This window comes from Podarcis liolepis (genome assembly GCF_965112155.1).
Source record: "Podarcis liolepis genome assembly, chromosome: 13".
NCBI lineage: Eukaryota > Metazoa > Chordata > Lepidosauria > Squamata > Lacertidae > Podarcis > Podarcis liolepis.
Genome location: NC_139573.1, coordinates 16,857,634 through 16,879,956, shown reverse-complemented (window position 1 = coordinate 16,879,956; position 22,323 = coordinate 16,857,634). Strand labels below are relative to the sequence as shown.

Genomic DNA, 22,323 nt, shown 5'->3' with positions numbered 1-22,323 from the left:
GGCAGCCTTGGGCCAGGATAGCAGATGTACAAGGTGGGTGAGGGCTCTTTCCCTCTTTTTAAACTTTTAAACCAAGGAGCTTGTTCTGTGCTGCTTGCACACATCCACCATGCCTCTTCTTTCTGCCTACATTTCCCAGAACAGCTTCAGAGCAACATAATACAAGATGATGTCCTGCAAGAGGGATGCAGCCAACCACACTCCCCAGAGTGGCTCCAGTATGACATATTGTGTTGTGCTGCTATGAAGCCCTTAGCTGAAGGTCTGGATTTATTCCTTAAACCTGATCCACATAAATTTTGCCTTTTTCAAATTCTTAATTCCATAATGCTCCACAAACCCCTCACCTCATAGCGATGTTCCACAGTCTGATTTCCGTCTTCCTGACCAGCAGAAAAATTGACATACTTGGTTGACACATCAACACTGGAAGAAAAGAGGTGGGGGTCTGAGAAAAATCACTATGTAATAAAGCAATCAATATAGGTTTGACCAATGCATTCCAATGGCTTTTTGGAAGATCAAAGCATAGCATTGCTATGGCAATTTAGATGGGGTCAATATTTTCTAGGAGCCAATGCCATTCATTTTAGCATGTCCTCCTGAAATGAGTATATTCTGATTGAACCAAGAAAAGTGAGTAAGTGATTGATATCAGCTATGCTGATATCACCTTGCAGGTGACTCGGAAACTACAACTAATCCAGAATGCAGCAGCTAGATTGGTGACCCTCTGCCTGGTTCCCTGTAACTTCACTTCTCACAGTGAGAGAACCAGCAGAAGACCCTTGGAGGAGGACCTTAGTGTCCGGTCTGAATGATGGGGGTGGAGACGCTCCTTCAGGTATACTGGGCTGAGACCAATTAGGGCTTTAAAGGTCAGCACCGACACCTTGAACTGTACTCTGAAATGCACTGGGAGACAATGAAAATCCTTTAGGACTGGTGTTATACTGTATGATTCCAGCAGTCACTCACCAGTCACCAATCTAGCTGCTGCATTCTGGATTAGTTGTAGTTTCCGAGTCACGGAGATAGAGAACTACAGCCCTGTATTGGGAAGTTTTTAATGTTTGATGTTTTATTATGTTTCAACATATGCTGTAAGCTGATCAGAGTGGCTGGGGAAACCCAGCCATATGGGTGGGGTATAAATAATAAAAATATTTAAATTATTATTATGATGCACATCTACCTGAAAGGAAGCCCTGTTAAATTCAGTGGGACTTGCAAGTAGACATGCTTAGTATCACACTGCAGGGCAATAGCCAGCAAATAGAAATTGGCCAGTTATGTGCAAAATGGGGGTTATCCAATAAATCAGAAGTGGCAAATTCCAAAAGATTCAAATTCATTACGCTTGAATTCATCCAAAATAATTCATTAAACAGAAGAAAATGAGGAAGCTGAAAATTCAATATACATTGGAATAGAAATTGATTTCTAAATATATGTGGAAATATCACCAGATGGATCCTAACTACTTTGTTAGGGATTAATACAAAAGGATTGCAAGAAGACCACTATTTTACCCTCCACCAAAGTATCTAAACCAGTATAGAAAATGTGCAGCTTCTTGGGGAGGCAGAAGGAGTAGGCGTGTATGAGGTCAGTGTTGCTATCAGACTGAGTAATAGTAGTAACAGTAGTAGTAGTAGTAGTAATAATAATAGTAATAGTAATATAGTAATAGGTTCCCTATCTCTGCTTTATAGGCTTATAAGGTAAGCTATCTGCTGAAGTTGAAAGCCAGTCAAGTCCTGGAAAACCAGCAAATGCTGTTTCATCTAGGTCTTTCAACCCCTGAAACAAAGAGGGGGTGGGTTCCATTTAGTGGCTGAAATTACAGTTCCACGGTGAAACACAGACCCATGATAATTAGGAAAGGATATATGGCTGGAATTTCTTGTTTGTACAGAAGGATCATTATTCTAAGACACCAGCCCTAAGAAAAACAGTGGGTGTGCAAACAAGCCTTCTGACAGTCAATAGTAAATTGAGAAGGGCAGCTGTGTGGTGGGCTGGGATGCTCCCAGAATACTTGCAGTCACGTACGCATTAACAAAGACATATACTGCATATTTGACAAGCAGCTTCGCTTGGTGAATCATGTCCGGAGTGACAGGGCCATTGTTGTCACTAGAAAAAAGAGAGAGAGGCAGAGTTAAGACTGGAACATTGATCACATATGCCACTACCCCATCATACACTGCTACATGCACTGTGGTTCTACAACATTAGGGCTTGGCGAATCTGTTCATTTTGCTTTCATTTTATCTCTTTTTCATTCTGAGGTTCAGTTCTCCACATCAGTCTGTGTTTTTTTAAAGAGTCCCCATGAAAATTCACCAGTATCTGGGTCCAAACTTTTCAGAAAAGTACAGATTTTAAAGGGTGCCTGTGTTTTGGTTTCCATACTGTTGGGGAATATGGTGGTGAATCTGGTAGATTTGCTTGCAAATGTGAAGTGGGTCAAATTTCTCCCCCATCCCACTGCCTGTTAGAATGTATTAGGGATACTCATGACCTGATTTGTATTTCTTAGACTAATATGCAAATTGGAATGCAGTTATCCTCTAGTTTTCATGCTTCTCAGAATGTTACAATGTAATTCTTAGCTCAAAAGTGTGGCATATAAATATGCATTTCTAAATGCATACAATATGTGCATCTGCGAAAAAAATACATATACAAGTAATGCAAGTTGCTGTATGGTTGTTATTTTTTATCACATGGAAATGAAAAAGAATCAGATGTCAAAGAAATAAACAACTATATGACATTCAGAAGACATCTGAAGGCAGCCGTGTTTAGGGAAGTTTTTAATGACTGATGTTTCAATGCATTTTTAACCTTCTGTTGGAAGATGCCCAGAGTGGCTGAGGAAACCCAGCCAGATGGGTGGGGTAGAAATAATAAATTATTTATGAATAAACACTCTCTGAGTCCCAGAACACACCATCATTATACATTTAAGGCTGCAAATCTTATGTGACTGTAAGTTTCATTTACTGTAACTCAATGGGACTTACTTCTGATTAGAATTTATTGGGATTGCATTACAAACCAGTTTGAATGTGGCCTAGCCATCATGACAACTAAGTGAAACTGATTCAAGCTGGTCAAATAGGAACATCTCCCAAGCCAGGCACATCAAACCTTACCTTCCAGCTGTGGCATTGATCTGTATCTCTCTCCCTAGATCTGCATTCTGGGAGACGGAAAAGGTGGCAATGAAAATAGCCTGCAACAGATGATGACACAATAAATGAGTGAGAGGGCAGCCAGGTGTTATTTGGGGAGAGAGGAGGAGTCTACTCTGTTAGAGTAGAGCTCCTAACCAGATGACCACAGTTTCCTGGTTCACTTGCTTACAGAAGGACTTTACCTCAGCCCCAGCCCGAAAGATAGGGTGGTTGATGTTACAGGTGGTGTTCCTCATGGGGTCATCCTCTGCCGAAGGGGTAGAAGCACATTTAATAGCCACATTTCTCCTGTTGGACTGCAGTGGGAGGGATCAGATTGGGGAATTGGTTAAGATAGTGAGCAACAAACTTTTAGGCCAGCCCCGATCCCCTGTTGCCGAACTGCCACCTTTTGCCTCTTATACCTTCAATAGCGAGAGCCTGCGGTAGGACAGTGCGGAAGGGTAGAAGAAGGTTATAGTGGTGCCATAGGAATCCTCCCCATCATTCCGAATGAAGACTGTAGCATTGAGCTCAGGGGTCAGGCCCACCACCAGCGTGTCCAGGCTGAAGGAAAAAAAGAAGAGGGTCTCTTCTAAGCTTAAGAAAGTAAGAAGACCCTGCTAAATCAGGCCAAGGGCTCATCCAGACCAGAATCCAATTTTCACAGTGGCAAACCAGATGCCAATAGGAAGTCCACAAGCAGGACCTGAGTGCAATAGTGACTCTTCCCACCTGTGATTCTCTGCAACTGGTATTGAGAAGCATATGACCTTTGACAGTGGAAGCAGATCATAGCCTTCCAGGGTAGTAGCTGCTAATAGCCTTATCCTAAGACAATATGTCTTAGGGCTCAGTCCTGCCTGGAAGTCATTCCCTCCATTGTGGAGACCCTGACCCGGCCCACGGAAGCTCAGGGGGGTGGGGAGGGAACACTCTCTACATGCCCACCCTCCTTTGTTACTACATTATTGTTACTACATTTATTATTATGTATTTCAGAGATGAGCCTTGGAAATCAAAGTGTATTCTGCATCTTGGCTCTAATAAAGCCATGAAGAGAGGAAATTATGGGGGGAGGCTAAGAGATGAGACCTAGCATTCTACCCTGCAATGCTCTAACGCTGAAGTCACGAGCACCTGAAATGCACCAGGTTCAGTGAGTCTGGGCAGCAGAGTAGGGTGACATGAAGAAGAAAAACATACATTACCCTGAGAAATTGAAGGAGGTTTTTAGCTGGTCTTTACAGACTCCATCTGCACCACAATTCTTTTGAAAATGTAGCTGTGAAGAGAAGAAGGGTGGGGTACAGACATGGGCATAGTCAAGGGAGGGTGAGGGGCAGCTGCCCCCTAGGTCAAGTAAAGCAATAGAAATGCTTAACTTAACTGACCAATCACATCGGTTCTGACCCCCCAACAAAAGTCCTGCCCCTCACAACAAAAATCCTGGCTATGCCCATGGGTACAAACATTGTCAGAGTTTGAGGATGGGTGAAGCTAGTAACATTTTGTTGTCTAGAGCTGAAATGTGAAAATGTTTTCACATTTCCCACTTTCCTAACCTTCTGGAAGCTGCCTGCCAGCTGTGGGCAGGGCCAAAACCAAAATGGGCTGGGCCACCCCACACACTCTCATACAACAACCTCATGTACTATCTCTCTTCCCTGTGGTTTCCACTCCTACTGTTCAGGTGACTGAGGAAAGGGAAGACTGAAGAGGAATTCCCCACCACCAATTAACATATAGAATGGGGGAGCAGATGGGTGGTGGAAGATAGCAACGGGAGCTGCTACCTCAAGGTGCATGGGACTTCTTAAAGCAACAATGTCTGAAGCAGAAAAGGGGCAATGGAAACCTTTGGGAATCTCCACTTGAAGGCGCTCTAGGTGACAACCCTGTCAAGGTAGGTTAGGCTGAGAGAGAGACCAGCCAAAGGTCGCAATGAGTTTCATGACTGAGTGGAAATCTGAACCTAAGTCTTCCTAGGTGTACAAGTCTTCCCTGCACCCTAGTGACAGCCAGCTGCATTTAATAACAGACTATGAAACTTAGGGTTCATCCAAACTTCCACCTAGAAGTTTTTCCCCCTTGCCTTGCCCTGCTCTGATTGAATTTGCTCTGAATGAATGCTAAAGAGCAGTTTTCTCTAGGGAAAAGCAGTTGGAGAAGAGCAAGTACATTTAGTCAGCTGAACTGCTGAGATTTTTTTAGCTAGAATGTGCAACCAATGGCCCTTCTATATTGGAGGTTCTTCTTGCTGCTAAAGGAGAGTTTCAGGGAAGACACTTACAGTGTGAAATGGTGAAAAATGGGAAGTGGTAAGAAAGGAAAATGATCAAAGACCATTTCCCTATATAAATTAAGCCCTTTGTCTCTGCCACTTCCATTTACAGACTGATCAACCAGACAGGAAACAGAGAGTGTGTGGACTCACCGGTGCTGTAAATATAGGGGAGCTATCTTTGCTTAGGATGGCTTGCAGGTTGTCAGCACCAGGAATGGGATCTCCAATGAGAGTATAATTCAACCGGAGGTTTATGGGTGTGAAGCTGTCTTCTACGCAGGTCTTGCGTAATGGAGGGGGAGAAGAAATAAAAATAAGTGAGGATCTGCTTTATTTTGTGATTAGAGATGGGAAAGAAATTTGATCCAGGTTTCATTTGAAGCTGAATCTACCAAATTTGCACTTTCCAAAACAACATGCAAACAGAAATACAGCTATCCCTTGAAATTTGCACTTATTCAAATTTTGCTATGCAGTTTGCCAACTAACCAATGTTTACAAAAATGCATATGTTAGGGGTAGTGTACATCACATTGGTGAAAATAGCACACAAAAATGTATTACATCAGGGAAAACTTTTTGTAAAATTGTGTATGTTAGAACTGCATATAAAAATGTGTTTATTAAGAAAAAAATGCATTAAAATATGGATTAATTTTCATAACTTTTTTTAAAAATCAGAAATTGCTGCAAAGTGAATTTAAGTGAATTTAAGATTGGAGAAATGAGAAACTGAGATTGACAAATCCTTCTATCCCTAGTGGTGACAACACTTGTTTCATGGACCCAAATGCCAACATTTGTCTTTGCTTTTAAACATCCACTGGATCTCTGAACTCACCGGCAACTTTATGCGATACTCCTCACAGTGTCTCTTCAGTCCCGTTTTTATCTCCTTGGTGATGGTGGAAGAGTCTGGGTTTCCATTAAAAATGGCCCGAACCCTCATTCGACCAGGATCCAAGTTCAACTTGTACTGAATGGTGTTCAAAATGCTGCTGCCTGAGGGAGAGGAATTGAAAAGACAACACAGAGAATAGGATTCTGAGGGATACAGTGTGCTGTGCAGATTCTCTGCAAAGGCCCTTTAGCACAAAATCCTTGTGAATTCGCAGCTAAAGCAATGCATCCAGTATTGAGGAATGAAATGCCTACCAAGTTAAGAGGAAGCTCGCAATATCAGGTCTTATAACTGGGGGCCATCTCCTTGCTAACACCCTCCCTTCTGGGCTCTCTAGGGGCACTGGACTCAATGAAGAGCTCACATCAGAATCTGGCAGTAGCTTTCAAACAAGGCATTAGAGTTGTGCTCCAGGGTGAAACATTCAGTGCATGTGGGTGTGGAGTAAGCTTCTGGGACTTCACTGTTACCTCACACAAAGCAGAAGCTCACCCGGAGTGTGTCCAATTGTACCAGTATTCCTTTTCAGATGTACATTGCATGGGAAAGTCAGTAGCAGTAAGCAAGCTATCTTGATGGGAAGCTGTCCATCATTAGTAATTGCAACATGGAAGAACTTCTGATAAGTTTCTCAGGGACCCAGAGGATTCTAGGAACACAGTTTGAAAAGCCACAGGAATATGGTAATGATGGGTAATCAAACTGTGTGGCAAGCCAGCTTCTCTGTTGCCCCACTTCTTGTACTGAGGGGTCCTGCTGTCCTCAGCATGTTATGTGCACTGTCAGCTAGTACCCAAGCCCAGCTTACTCCCTCAAAGTGCTTTGGGCCTACCTTGTGTAAACCGAGGATCCATCATAACAGTGAGGCAGACAGTTGCCTTACTGACTTCCTTGTTCAGAACATCCTGGTCCTGGCATTCAAAGGCAGCGATGGGGATCTCATTTGGGGTGAAGGTGATAGTGGGTACTACTCGTACCACGGGCCGAGCCCTGTTGCAGACAGAATGGGGTAGGAATTTGGGTTGGAGGGAGACAAAGGTTCATTACGTAGCCCACTGGGGAGCACAGGGCTAGTGCCATCCGGACATTCCAACCATGGGTTATATTTGCAAAGTGTTTAAAAGAAGTGCATTCCAAACAATTGTCACATGTCCAGTCTGCACATCATCTTGTGCTGTGCGGGACATTTCTGTTGCTGGGATATTGCATGTTCTCACCATTCAAATGACAGGGGAAATGCCATCACCGCCCTGGCTTACTGAGCAGGAAGGACTAAGCTGTACAAGAGTTGTGGTTTTGGATGAGGTCTTCAAAGGTGTCCCTACTTGAAGCAACAGCTCGCAACAGACTGTGGATGCCAACTCTGCCATTAAAGGAAGCAGAATGGAAGACACAACTCTGAGGTTCTCCTACATAGGCTTCTTTGTTATCAGTGTGAGCTATGTTCCATGATAATTAATTAGGGGAGGAGTTTTATTTGCATCTCCCACCTCAGCCACCAAAATACATTGGATCAGTCCAGAGAGCTCTTGCCATTCCTGATTGTGACTGACACTACTACTTGCTCAACCATTTAAAAGGGTTATTTTAATTGATTAGAATTCCTTTTAAAAAATATTAATGAGAGACTGATTACTCTCTAATGTACTACAAAGGAAGTGTGCATGCAGACTTTTTTAAAAAAAAGTTGGCTCCAAGAGTCCTGAAGCTCCTTACCTCAGCAGCAGCACTCTTCCTTGAGCCCCCACTGCTACGTCTGGGAGTCCATCTCCAGTCAGATCTCTCCCGGCACCAATAGCCTGGCCAAAGTAATGGAGCCTATTGGGAAGCAGAGAGCCTTGGATGCGCTAGGAGCAGGAGAAAGAAGGAGAGGTTGGTGCCTGAGGTCTCCTTAGAGGAGGACCCTCCAGCAGATCTTCATACCACCAGTGACCCTGAAGAGCCTTTGGATCTAGATGACCTTGTCCCAAGACTGGGGGCCATCCATCCCAGATGTTTTGTTCCTGGCTGGCTCTTGGACTACCCCCACCACCCCAATCTACCCCAGGGGCACAGGAGCTAAAGTGACAGTGAGCCAGGCAGGAACTTCAGGGTTGTTGGAAGTGCCCAGTTAGCTGCACATGAGGCTACTCAGGAGGAGGGGAACATGCATGGAAGTACCTGCCTGGATCATTAGACAGGAAGGGGTGGAGCCTCAAGCTCCTATATAAACTTCCAGTCTGAGCTCCTTCATTGATAAAGTAACTTCTTCAAGCCTTCTTGGACTACCAGACAGTGAAATGACAGTTGCCTGTGCTTCCTGCTATGGAGTAGAGGGGCTGAGGGCTCACCTGGCTATATGCTGGGTTGATGGATCTTCTGCTCCCATGGAATATGTACACAGCTCCTCTGTTCTCATCCTCCATTGGAGCCCCAATGGCCACATCCGTCCATCGGTCCCCAGTTATTTCGCCTATTTCTGCTATGCTGGCTCCAAAGCGTCCCAAGGGCTGTTTGGCTGCCCCCCGCAATTTCTGGCTGCAGAAAAACCCATCCTCCTGGCAAATGATGAAAGGGGACACTTGAGGGGTTGAAACCAAAATAGTTCTGATGAAGTTGTTCCTTCTATTTTCAATCTCCTGCACTATTTGTTCCATGGCACCCCCTTGTGCCAGAAGGGGGACAGACACAAAGGAATCAAACTAGTAAGACAGTGAATGCCCTGTAATTTATAGAAATTATAGAAGTAGTCCCTTCTTACTTTCATTCTGCACTTCCCATTTTTCCATTTGGCAAGAAGAAGAAGAAGAGTTTGGATTTGATATCCCGCCTTTCACTCCCCTTCAGGAGTCTCAAAGCGGCTAACATTCTCCTTTTCCTTCCTCCCCCACAACAAACACTCTGTGAGGTGAGTGGAGCTGAGAGACTTCAAAGAAGTGTGACTAGCCCAAGACAATTTGGAGCCCTTGATGAAAAAAGACCAGCTTACATTGGGCTCTGACCGTCCCCATTGGTGGGCGCCAATTACTTTTCCCATCTCTTCATTTCTATAAGTAAAGCAGCTATCTATCTATCTGGTTTTTTGCTGGATGTCCCAGTTCTCCTCTCCCCTGCTATCGGGGCTGGAAAAATCCATGAATGTCATTGAAAAACATGACATTCAAACACCATCTCCCTGCTTCCTCCACCCTGCAACTTGGAAGAGCTGCAAGTTGTGCTGTGTGATACCACAACATTCCAGGTGTCCTTCCCTGACCTCACTCTACATCTTTAGCTGCCAGCTGTCCGCAGCCAGGAGTACAGAAATACAGAACAATGTGATGCTTTATAAAGGGGTCTGTTCCACTGTTTAATTAGCACTGCTCAGCCTTCCTTCAAACCTCTTGTGCTTTCGCAAAAGAAACCAAAGCACAAAACGTGCTCTAGGAAAGGAAAATACTTTTGATGTCCCACTGCTACAAAAACAGCTGTGCTCAAATAGGGATGATAGAAAATTCTGATGAAAAGAAAAATGGGAGAAGAAATTGCTGATGTTCATGTATTCATCCCATTTCTGGAATGGAAACAAATCTAGTGAATACAATCAGTATTCACTGTTCTTGTTGTTTTCAGTCCACAAATGATATGTCACTATGTTCCCCTCTCCCCTGCCTGCACCTTTGCATTACATTTCTTTTGCAATGAAATGCATAGGCTGGAATAACTTCATGGTAATGTAACTTATGCTGTTTATGTGTTTAATTACATATGTACACTATGAAAGTTATGGAATTTTGCCACATTGGACAGTGAGACAAATAGCATGGGTGGGAGCTAAACTGCAGCGGAACAGAACAGTGCTGCATTCGATAAATACAGGGTGGAGTGGGAAAGGATGCCTTCTTACATCCCTGCCCTCAAATAACTGCTCTTGGTAGTTGCCTTGTGCCACCACGTACAAAGGGCAGGCCTGCATTCCCCTTCACCTACCTGCCTCTCGCAGATGTAGACCATTCCTCCTGCCATGCCGTCATAGTACATGGGAGCACCAATAAGAACCAGATCTGTGTTTTTGTCTCTATCAAGGTCCACGGAGCAAAGCGTAGCACCAAAGTAAGAGCCAATCTGGGGGGACTAAAAATCACCATTGTTAAACTTTTTCCATTTCTTGATCTCCCTGACCCCAGGCATTTACACATCCTTCTATTCTTCTTTCCCCCATCCAGTGGACTCTCCCATCCATTCATTCATTGCCTGGGACTAAAAGAGAGGGAAATTTATACTGTAGGCAAACATGGTGCAGCAGCACATTTCAACCATTTTGAGACAGATGTAGCTGTCATGGCTTCCCAAAAAGAACACTGGAGACTAAAGTTTTATAAAGATGCTAAAGATTTCATGTGCTAGCAGTGCCCAGAATTCCCTAGGTGAGAGTAATGACAGTTAAAATGGTTTGAAATGGCAACCAGTTCATTGTTTGCAACTACAACACTTCCAGGATCAAACACCTTGCCCGAGTCTCTAGATACTTCAAAAGTTACTTTTGTTGTTGTGGTACTTATAAATCAGGAAGAGGGAACCTTCTTCTGCCTGAGGGCCACATTTCTTTCTGAGAAACTTTCTGAGGCCACCTGCCAGTAATAGGTGGGACCAGAGGCAAAAGTGGGTGGAGAAATAAATGTGACTGCTACATTTGTACAGTAGGCTAGTTTATTCACACCCACACATTCCTCTCTAGCCTCCATCAAGGAAAGCAAGAAGCCTTATCATAGCTCAATGGCACATTCAAGTCAGGCACAAATACTGTGGGTTTATGACTTCCCCTAAATTTATGGGACCAAAGGGTGCTGGAATTTAATCAATGCTTGGGGTGGTAACCTGAGTGCCAGACATAGGATTTAGCAAGAGTTAAAATATAAAGCCAGTCAGCTTCCCAAGTTCAGGAAATTGTCTGGGAGAAGAGCTACTAAGGAGAACAAAAGGAAAGTGATGGGCCATTTTAAAAATGTCAATAAAAGGGGATTCTGTGCCAGACAGCTCTTGTGTTTGAATCCAAAGCTGCAGCTATGAAAGAAGCAAGAACCTTATGGGGCTTTGATCCCGTGAGTCCCTTCATCATAGGCTCAGGTTGTATACAGTGGTACCTCCGGTTGTGGAAGGGATCCATTCCAGAGCCCTGGTCAGATCCCAAGGTTTTCACAACCAGAGATGCCTAGTCTGCACATGCGCATGGCGCGGTAGAACGCTTCTGCGCATGTGTGTGTGGCTAAACCCAGAAAAATACTTCGGGGTTCGCCATGTGCATATCCCGAAGGATACGAAACCAGAGGTGCTCATAAGTAGAGGTACCACTGTATGTGTAAATAAACCTTATATCATAAAAGCACCAAAGTCTCCACTGTGCCTCATTGCTGAAAGGAAACATGAACTCTGGGTAAGTGTGCCTGGAACTCCTTGGAATCTCACACCACTCAGAGATTGGGGATGGCATGCAACATTACATAAGCAGGGGCCAAAGCAGATGAAGTAAGGGGTGAGGCAAATGAGGGTGTGTGACCTGGGGATAGTCTTGAGGGTCAGATACTGAGGTCTGGAGGAACACATGTGGATCCCTGCCTGGGGTTCCATAAAATATAAAGACTGAGGCTCTGTTCTGTTATTCAAATGTACAGTGAGAATTAAAAACAGTTTGTCAGAATTAAGGGAAGTCATTTCAATGGGAGATCCCGTTTTGTGGGCTGCATGGTCAACTTTAATTGCCACAGGCAAAGGAAACATGCTCAGATATGCACTGACACAACCCGCAGTTCATCCCGAAGCCTTCTTACCTCCTTTGGAGACAACTCTGATGTCTTCTGCCACTTCAAATTTTGTCGGCTGAACAAAAAGACTTTGCCAGCATGTTGGTAGCGAGGGGCTCCTACCACAAAGCTGATCTGGCCGTTCACTTGAACCATCTGCATCACATAACCTTGTAGGGACACAAAGGCAGTGAGACAGGTACAAGGAGAAAACATAGCTGCAACTGGCAATGACAGAATCTCCTCTATACTGTAGTTTTTATATATATATATATATATATATATATATATATGTATACAGGTTTTGGTGTCCTCGGGTGTCTTCCCGTGTAAAAGTTGGGGTGTCTAGGCGACGTTTCGACGAGGTCCCACTCGTCATCCTCAGGCTGGTGCTTTCGGCTTCTTGTCACTGGAACAGAGCTCTGTTCCAGTGACAAGAAGCCGAAAGCACCAGCCTGAGGATGACGAGTGGGACCTCGTCGAAACGTCGCCTAGACACCCCAACTTTTACACGGGAAGACACCCGAGGACACCAAAACCTGCATTCCTGTACCCGTGAAAATCTACGAAAACAAATATATATGTATATTTTCAAGAAATATCTCAAAGCAGTTTACAGCATATTAAAACATCAATAAAACATGATTCGATTGCGGTGAAGGAAGGTATCCATGTGCTTTACTTGACCCCCCCCCCCCCGACATCGCTAATAGCCGCTGTTTCTCTTCCTCAGCTCTGCCAGGCAAGGGGCTAAGTACCACAGACATCTTTCCCCACTGATCAGGAACCATTGCCCCAGCCATGGGCAAAGGCGACCCAAACAAGCCCCGGGGCAAGATGTCCTCATACGCTTATTTCGTGCAAACGTGCCGTGATGAGCATAAGAAGAAGCACCTGGACACTTCAGTCAACTTTTTCGACTTCTCCAATGAATGCTCCAAGAGATGGCAGACAATGTCGGCAAAAGAAAAAGGCAAGTTTGAAGACGTGGCAAAGGGTGACAAACTTTGTTATGATATGGAGATGAAAAATTATATTCCTTCTAAAGGGGAGAAGAAGAAGAAAAAGGACACCAATGCCCCCCAAAGATCACCACCTGCTTTCTTCCTCTTTTGTTCTGAGCATCACCCAAAGATAAAGTGACCACCCAGGTTTGTCTATTGGCAAAGAAACTAGGAGAAATGTGGTCTGAGCAAACAGCAAAAGACAAACAGCCCTTTGAGCAGAAGGCAGCAAAACTAAAGGAGAAGTGTGAGAAGGATGTGCCAAGGGGAAGGGTGATGTAGGAAAGAAAGGTCCAGGTAGGCCAGCAGGCTCCAAGAAGAAAGTAGAACCTGAAGAGGAGGAGGAGGAGAAAGAATATGAAGAAGAGGGGGAAGGGGAGGAGGAGGAAGATGAAGAGTGAAGTTATAAAGCTGCTGTAAAGATTTTGTGCTCAAAAAGTCAATGATTTTGCTAAGAATGTGAAGTCAAGTGCAGCTCATTGTTAGATTCAGTATAAAAACTGTACAGAATTGTGTATAGGTAATGTGATTGTAGGGAGGCCTGAATTCTAATGTAAGTAGTAGCTAAATGCCACTACTGTTAGAATTTTAAAAGCTGATGTTGTCAAAAGTTCAGGCATATTTAATGGTCCTTTGGATTCAGTGACAGCTTGATTTTGAGAATTTTTTTTTTTAAAAAATTGTAGTAAAATTGGTAGTCAACCTTGTCTTGCATACTATTGCATTATATTACATTTTTAACAATTTTGTAATAAAATGATGAACATTATTCTTGTTACTATACTGTAGTGTTAATTTGCTTAAACAGCTGGAGAGTCTAATGTATGCCTGTAGTAATGTCATGAAGGGTAAGATAACCTTAAAGCAGCCTTCTCTAAATTGGTATGCTCAAAACATTTTGAGCTGCAACTCATTTTCCTTGAGAGTTTACTGGATTTAATGACATTTGTCCAGAACATTAATAAGGCATGAGGTTGGAGAAGGCTGACTTAAAGGAGAAGCTATATTAGACTTAACTCATGTTGCGACTTTTGAGACTAGAATAATTACAAGCAACTTTCTCCTAATTTTCACATAAAGCAGAAGTGGGCAACCTGTGGCCCTTCAGATGTTAGACAACAATTCCCTTCCCTGACTATGCTGATGATAGTTATTCAGGAATAAGTGGAGGGCCAGAGGTTTCCCACTCCCAGTTGTACAGCATTGCAAATGTTCCTCTTTATAACTAGGACTGTGTATCACATGCCTCTTAAAGTGGTACTCTAAAGTGGGGCTTGTAGTATGAAAAGTCTTGTGTAAGTTCAGACCTAAAAAGTATGTAGGAGAAAATTAAAATGTCAAAGGAGCCCAATTCTATAAACAGGGATAGCTAACCTGTGGCCCTCCAGATGATGTTGGATTCCAACCCCTATCAGCCCCAGCCAGCATTGTTAATGGTCAGGGATGATTTGAACTATAGTCCAGGTGGCGCTGTGGGTTAAACCACAGAGCCTAGGACTTGCCGATCAGAAGGTTGGCGGTTTGAATCCCTGTGACGGGGTGAGCTCCCGTTGCTCAGTCCCAGCTCCTGCCAACCTAGCAGTTCGAAAGCATGTCAAAGTGCAAGTAGATAAATAGGTACCGCTCCAGCGGGAAGGTAAACGACATTTCCGTGAGCTGCTCTGGTTTGCCAGAAGCAGCTTAGTCATGCTGGCCACATGACCCGGAAGCTGTACACCGGCTCCCTCAGCCAATAAAGCGAGATGAGCGCCGCAACCCCAGTCGGTCACGACTGGACCTAATGGTCAGGGGTCCCTTTACCTTTACCTTTTACCAGTAATATCTGGAGGGTCACAGATTAGTCACCTCTATTATAAAGGGGTGACTTCTCTGAACTTCCTACCAGATACCATACTAGACAAACACATCCAGCACTTCATGCAGAGCCTTAGAGCACAAAAAAGAAATAACATTTGTTTTTGACACTTACCGAGATAAGCATCTTTCATATCCTTAGTGGAGCTGGGCACATCAATAAAGGCTGGTTTATCAGGGTCCCCATATAGGAAGAGTCCTCCAGACCAGTCATTGGCTCCTACTGCCCCCAAAATGGGTCCAACCTAATTCATCACAAGGAGTGGAAGAGATAATAATACCAAATCAGCAAAGAAGAGATGGTGTTAACCAGCAGGAGGGGATAATCCTAAAATGTAGACTGCATGAGCACTCTTATTATTATACTAGAGTATTATTTTTTTAAAAAAATGTTTACTTTTTGAGGAGCCAGTTCTACAGTCACAATTGCATTGACCTTGCTTGGTCAAATCAGGTCTCCAAGAGTCACCCCAACACTGGATTGGTCAGACCAATTCATGTCCCAATCAGATCAGGCTTCCAAGAGGACTTAACTCCACAAACTTACCTAGCTCTTCAAAAGTTGGAACCGCATATATTCCATTTTGTGTTAGCAGGAGTTCATTCTGTCAGTGATTTGCCATATCTTCATAACCAAGTGGGCATTTGAATCTGGAGTCCTGTACAACCTAAATCTAAATTTCAGTGTATCAGGCTGGTCCTCTACGTGCCCAAATTTAGCTTGTTTTGGAGGATTGGGATGAGAAAGCTGAGATTTATCAACCTACAAAAAAGGAAGAATAGGTAGGGGATTGAAGTGACTCACCGGGGTTAGCAAGGCACTGAATCCCTCTTGGGACATCTCATACTGGAAGGAGCTTTGGGATGTACCACCTTGGGAATGTGTACCTGCAGACGAAAGATGGGAAGAAAGAGATGCAGGGTGGTAGAACTTGAGAGCTAAGGGGTAATATCTAGCTAACTGAGGATGGAGTCTTGTAGACAGAGGTGAAACCTCATCCTATTGGTGTGGCAGAGGGTAGCCTCTGGTTGATCAGAACAAGACCCTAAATGGAGAGGGAAGGTGCAGAGAGAATGTTAAACCCTCTCAAACCAAGCGGGAAAATGTCTACTACCTCACATAGATATTCTACTACACAGGTGAGAAACTAACCAGTAGGCCAAATCCTAATCTTCTCACAGACCTGCAAGCCTAGTTTACACATACCAGTCACTTTATGCCGGGTGACAACATCACCTTCAAAGTCCATTTGCTTTTAAACAAACTGCTTGGAAATTGACTTCAAAGTGAAAGCAGTCATGCTTTTTCCTGCCTCCCACCTGACATCAGGGGTTGAGGTAGTTGGGTGTGGTTTATGGGGAAACAGCATTGTTTTGGGTCAAGTTAGGACCCTGCTGGGCCTAATTTTCTCCTAATGCTATCCCTTAGAGTTTCCTAATAGACAATTCTCAAAAGTTGGCCAAAAATATTTGGATTTTTCAATATCAATATAATTATATATTACTCCAAATTATGGCAATGGCAGGACATGTAAATCAATAGGTACTGCATAAATAAGATCAGATTAGATTCAAGCAGAAAGATTTATGTCTCCTCTTCTCCTCATACACCTTGATTCCTGATTGCCAGCCTTGTGTCTTTCAAATGCTTTGGTCTACAGTTCCCACCAGTCTGCACCAAAACATCTGAAAGGCACCATGTTGGTGAAGGCTGGAGTAGACAATGGAATGATACTATGTGACATGGTATTCAAGAGAGGTCCCTAGATAGCCAGCTTTATGTAGTGGTTAGTGTTAGACTAGGACCTAAAGGCCAAGGTTCAAATCTCCACTCAGCCATGAAGCTGAGTGGAGATTGGGTTAGTCACAGCCTTTTGCTACCTCACAGGGTTGTTGTGAGGGTTAATTGAGGAGGAACTTTGAGTTATTTGGAGAAAAAGGTGGGATATAAAAGGTAGTTGAAGTGCTGGCATCCAGAGCCTGTAACAGTATGCTAATCTGAACTGTTTCCATGCTTTATTCCTGCAGATCATGGCATCAGTGCAGTTGGCATAGCTTAACGCAAAAAGAAACCTCCATTAGGAGCTATTTTAACTCTGTTACTAGTTCTTCTCTTGAACGTGACCTGGAAGCAACAAGTAAATATCCTCACCTCCTAATATTTAATATAAAGATCAGCACACTAATCTTGTGTTACCAACCATGTTTAATTATTACCTCTTGTAAGAAAGAACTAGACATATACCTCATAACAAGCCCATTTGTCGTCATGTGAATGTGAGCTGTCTCCATTTCATTTAGGCAGGGTAATGGTCAATAAAATATGGGCTAGATTCATGTCCAGATTTGGACTGAGTTAGAGTCTCCCAACCACAAGTCAAAAGCTACAGATCTCAGCATTATCTCTAGATCCCTAGAACCACCTGCTGCATTTGGTACCTTCAATGGCAAAAATTTTATCCTCAAGCTTGTTCTGGATGTCCTTGAGAGCATTAAAGTTGTTCACAGAGAAAACATGGTCCGAGGGCGGGTAAGACGCAATTGTGTTGAGCTCTTGCCTTGGTCTGCCTTGAGAAAAAGCTGCTCCAACCTTTAACAGCATGCCAGAGAGGAGGGGGAGGGGGCAAAGTAGAGAATGAAATGTACTGAATGTAATGATGCCACCAAACTTTGTAACTGCCTTGCTTAGAATACAAATCTGGCATATAGTAATACATATCTCAACTTTGAACTGTGTCTATTTCATCCATGGTTCTTCTCTACTGTCGATTGCAATCCAAGCTAAGAAGAACTCTCAACTTCCACTCTCAAATATATGTCTGGCCCCTATGGAGAGGGAGGTCTCTCTCTTGCCCTTATCCTTCTGCAACTCCCTCCTCCACCTCTGTTTTACTCCAGCCTCTTGTTGGTGGCTGAAATAAAGCCATTCATTCATTCATTCATTCATTCATTCATTTATATGCCGCTTTTTATTTTTATTATGGTGTCATCACAGCCAGGGATGGCCAATCCCATTTCACCATTGGGGGCAAAAGAGGAATCCATAGAAATGTAGAGTTGGAAGGGACCACAAGGATCATCTAGTCCAAACCCTGCAATACAGGGATCTTTTGCCCAATGTGGGGCTTGAACCCATGAGATTAAGCGTCTCATGCTCTACCAACTGAGCTATCCCAGTTGCCACCTTCTGTCCCTCCACTTGCCCCATGCTTCTGCTGCCACTACACCCTGGCTCTATCTGAACTCAGTGGGAGCTGAAGCGCTCCTCAAAGTATTGCCACTCTGCTGCTGCCATTGGGGAGGGGGAGCCAAACGTGGTGTGCAGGAACGCCCCAGCTCTTACCAAACTTGTCAGGAGCCAGGGCACTCCTCATAGCATTGCTGCTCACTTGACTTCTCCACTTAGGGCAGGGAAGACAAGCAGCAACGCCACATGCTGGAACACCTCTCTCTTGTTGGTGCTTCTTGCATTTCTGCCACCTGAGGTGGGCATTTCACCTTCCCTCATGGGCAGGCAGGCTCTGATCACAGGCATTTAGAAGAAATACCTTTTTTTTGGAATTTTTGAGAGAAAGAAAATAAATTTCTTTCTATTTGCTCTGTCCATACTGTTTCAATTCATTGCCAACTGACCAGAAGAAAATAGAGCAGCCTGCTTTTAACTGCAGCTTTATTCGCCAAAATGAAGAGGTGAAGCTTTTTTCAGAATTAAAATAGTCCATCTTGCTAATAACTGTACACCATGCTGGCATAACAGGTACAGGAGGCAGGGAGGGGGAGTTGGTTTTACTTATTCCACTCTTCTAACCTGACTTCCTTGTAATGTCTTGTGGATTTGCTTCTTAGTTTTCTTACCCCAATGGCAAAACGGATGATGCCAGCATTGTCAGCCTCTGGTATCACGTCACTATATTCCAGCTTGTCTTCAAATTTCTCTCCATCTGTTATCACAATGAGAATCTTAGAGGCACCACTGCGGGATCCTTTTGCTGGGACAAAGAGCTCACGCCTGGTGGTGGGGAAGGAGTATGAAGACGAAACAATAAACAAAACTCTTTCTCAGATACTTCATTGAGTTCTAAAAACGTGACATACAAATCAAAGCTGAGTAAGCAATAAAGTGAAATGTTATAAATAAGCAGCAAACCAAGTAGCAAACAAAATAAGTGCTTAAAACTTAAGGATTTTAAGTGTGTGGGGTGTGTGGGTGTGTGGAATCAACACCAATCAGGTCTAAAAAAAGATCAGAGAATAACACAGGAAAAAACTCTGGAATACCTGTGTTTCAGAAATTACATGGTGCGGATCCTTTTTAAAAAGTGACTGAATGAAAGATGATGTAAGGGACTGGACTGAAGAGCAATGGTGGAGCCCCCCTCCCGCCCCTGAACCTTCCCAAGAAGAGGAGGACAGTATAGATTTACAATGCAGAAGGTCATGACCCTGAGACATGACAGCGCTGGGAAATGATGGAAGGGGAGAAGGGGGAAGCAGCAGATCCAGAACAGCTGGCTGACACGTTATCATTAGAAAGCATTTCCAACCCCACTTCTCCTAGAACCAGGAGGGCTGTGAAAGTGGAAGAGCAGAATGCAAACAGACAAAGGGCCTCATGCAGCCACCGTAGAAGGGGTGATGCTGCAAATGACATAAAAGGAGGGAGGAGATTACTCAGAGCTACGCTATTGATTAATTAGGGAGTACCTTTCTCTCTCTGTGTAAATCCTGAATAAATTACGTGGTAAGCACTCTTCTTGTTACCTGTTTGGTTTTTTTGGTTTTGGGGTTTTTTTGCCGCCAGTGGGGGAGGGAAAGGATTCCCTGAACCCTGACAGATGATAATTCCAAACTGAATGGAAGCACACAGTATCTTATGCAGAAACAGATGAACACAAAGGAGATACTTACACCACTTTCTGTATAAATGTAGCTGTGTGAGTAGCCCCGAACAGTTGTCTAACTGGTATAAGAAGTGTATTAGGATCTTGAGTGTTCTTGAACTGAAGAAAGTTGAAGTGTTCTTGATATAGGTTTGAATACTGGGCCAAGGCAAACTAAAATGGGAGTGAAAGATGTTAGATACAGCAGCTGAGTGGAAACTGAGGAAAGGATTTGGATACATGATGAGGGAAATAATGTACATGAAGTGTATCCATTTGGCTCTATTTTGAGGAATGATCAGAAAGCTACAACCAAAGCTGTATAAACTCTCATCTGACACAGTATCCAATGGAACCCAAATTTTGTGGGAAGAAAATCTGAAGCCTGCAACCTATGTAAGTTCTGCACATTAAGCAAAGTTGCCTCCATTTGCAATACTAAATTGAGTTTCTAGTAAACCTAGGAAGGATTTAAAAAGTTGTTCAAGTCACAAAAAATCTGCTCAGTCAGCGAGCCACTAGAAACCCTAACAAGAATATGGTCATGTTATTGCTTACTCTACATCCAGTGCATTCACATTGCATGTTTTCTAAGCCACATTCACAATATATTAGCTATAACCTATGCTGATCCTGTAGTTTCCTGACAAATACAGCAGTTTGATGCATGTCTTTCCTCAAACCAGCTTCAATTTGACTAGAAAACTGGGTGTGGAGTAAGCAGTAGTGTGAATATTTTGGACACCCTTCACGGATGCACAGAGGAGCGCATATGCACAGATGACAGCTTTGTGAATATGAGTTCTCTCTGTGTGTGCGTGTGTGTGGAAGGGGTGGAGAAATCAGAAAGGCCATGTGTGTTGGGTGAAGACATACTTGCCTCTTCTCCGATATGAGCAAAACTGTGCAAATGTGGTTTGAAATGCAGTAGGGGAAAATGACTTTACTTATGTAAACATTGCCTAAGACTCTGTTTGACTGCTCAGATTTCAACAGGACTTTCCCACATATATTTAAGTGCAGTCATAACGCATAGAAACCAGCTTTAAATAAATAGAAGAGAGAAAAGAAAACAGAACTCTAAAATTCCCAGGATATGTAAACTATGTATGTGCTTCTTTGGCAGAATTGCTGAATCATGGAATACAGCCTGGTAATGTTGTTGTTGTTTAGTTGTTTAGTCGTGTCCAACTCATCATGACCCCATGGACCAGAGCACACCAGGCACTCCTGTCTTCCACTGCCTCCCACAGTTTGGTCAAACTCATGCTGGTAGCTTCGAGAACACTGTCCAACCATCTCATCCTCTGTCGTCCCCTTCTCCTTGTGCCCTCAATCTTTCCCAACTTCAGGCTCTTTTCCAGGAAGTCTTCTCTTCTCATGATGTGGCCAAAGTATTGGAGTCTCAGCTTCAGGATCTGTCCTTCCAGTGAGCACTCAGGGCTGAAGCCTGGTAATGGATTTCTGGATATGAGAATTTGCCCAACTCACAGTGGACCTTTGAATTGACATACAGTGGTACCTCAGGTTAAGTACTTAATTCGTTCTGGAGGTCCACTCTTAACCTGAAACTGTTCTTAACCCGAAGCACCACTTTAGCTAATGGGGCCTCCTGCTGCTGCCGCACTGCCAGAGCACGATTTCTGTTCTCATCCTGAAGCAAAGTTCTTAACCTGAAGCACTATTTCTGGGTTAGTGGAGTCTGTAACCTGAAGCGTATGTAACCTGAAATGTATGTAATCCGAGGTACCACTGTATACTGATATGGCATGATTTTCCCTGTTACTGATATGCATTCAAGTGATGGGCACAATTAGATGAAACCTTATCCAATAATAACCAGTAGTTCTGTCCTATTATTGCTCAGTTTTGAAGGGGAGTTGTGAGTTGAGAATTAAACCAGTTTTAAAAATACATAATTCATAGTGTCTACTCTGACATAATTGGCATTTTTTTAATGTTGCCATGATTGACTGTGTGATGTTGGCAGGGTAGAAATTGGAATTTGAGACTGACCAGATGGATGGACAATATTTTTAAGTGAGCTATAGGAAGCCCCTGCTGATGAAGTGTCTCAGTTCCAGCTGACAAAGCACTAAGGCAAGTTAAGCAGACATATGAGTCCAGAAACACATTTGTTCTGTTGAGGCCAAGGTATCAGACCTGGAAAAGCTAAAAGAGGCATGAAACCTTCAGTAGCTGTGCCCCACTCCCTTAATGATAGTTCCCCTGCTGTCAGAGAGAATGAGGGTCTTGGGGAAAGGAGAGCGTCATTTTGAGGAAGAGGGAAACATTCCCTTAGAAGGGACCCATTCCTTGTGGGACAAACAGCTATCCTCTCATCCTAAGATACAGTATTTTTCACTCCATAAGACGCACTTTTTCCCTCCTAAAAAGTGAGGGGAAATGTGCGTGCATCTTATGGAGCGAATGCAGGTGGGAGGCAGGCGGGA

At 43.6% G+C, this 22,323-nt stretch overlaps 1 protein-coding gene and 1 pseudogene across 3 annotated transcripts in view; one reads left to right on the top strand and one right to left on the bottom strand.

The window, feature by feature from the left end:
- LOC310691222 (integrin alpha-X-like) overlaps window positions 1–22,323 on the bottom strand; it is a 38,770-nt gene that overhangs the window by 5,005 nt on the left and 11,442 nt on the right. For both annotated transcript variants that reach the window (XM_083470880.1, XM_083470881.1), the window contains 18 exons: window positions 19,899–20,044; window positions 18,846–18,999; window positions 17,430–17,580; window positions 15,796–15,878; window positions 15,106–15,235; window positions 12,160–12,302; window positions 10,322–10,465; window positions 8,704–8,910; window positions 8,090–8,220; window positions 7,206–7,363; window positions 6,314–6,474; window positions 5,623–5,754; window positions 4,397–4,470; window positions 3,611–3,752; window positions 3,389–3,502; window positions 3,165–3,244; window positions 2,056–2,139; window positions 348–426 (listed from right to left, as the gene is read on the bottom strand). In XM_083470880.1, coding sequence (XP_083327006.1) covers window positions 348–426; window positions 2,056–2,139; window positions 3,165–3,244; window positions 3,389–3,502; window positions 3,611–3,752; window positions 4,397–4,470; window positions 5,623–5,754; window positions 6,314–6,474; window positions 7,206–7,363; window positions 8,090–8,220; window positions 8,704–8,910; window positions 10,322–10,465; window positions 12,160–12,302; window positions 15,106–15,235; window positions 15,796–15,878; window positions 17,430–17,580; window positions 18,846–18,999; window positions 19,899–20,044 — 2,313 coding nt within the window. The remainder of the gene's footprint in view (window positions 1–347; window positions 427–2,055; window positions 2,140–3,164; window positions 3,245–3,388; window positions 3,503–3,610; window positions 3,753–4,396; window positions 4,471–5,622; window positions 5,755–6,313; window positions 6,475–7,205; window positions 7,364–8,089; window positions 8,221–8,703; window positions 8,911–10,321; window positions 10,466–12,159; window positions 12,303–15,105; window positions 15,236–15,795; window positions 15,879–17,429; window positions 17,581–18,845; window positions 19,000–19,898; window positions 20,045–22,323) is intronic.
- On the top strand, window positions 4,735–13,905 carry LOC310691226 (high mobility group protein B2-like; annotated as a pseudogene). Its single transcript, XR_014530119.1, has 2 exons — window positions 4,735–5,091; window positions 12,866–13,905. The product of XR_014530119.1 is annotated as a high mobility group protein B2-like (transcript).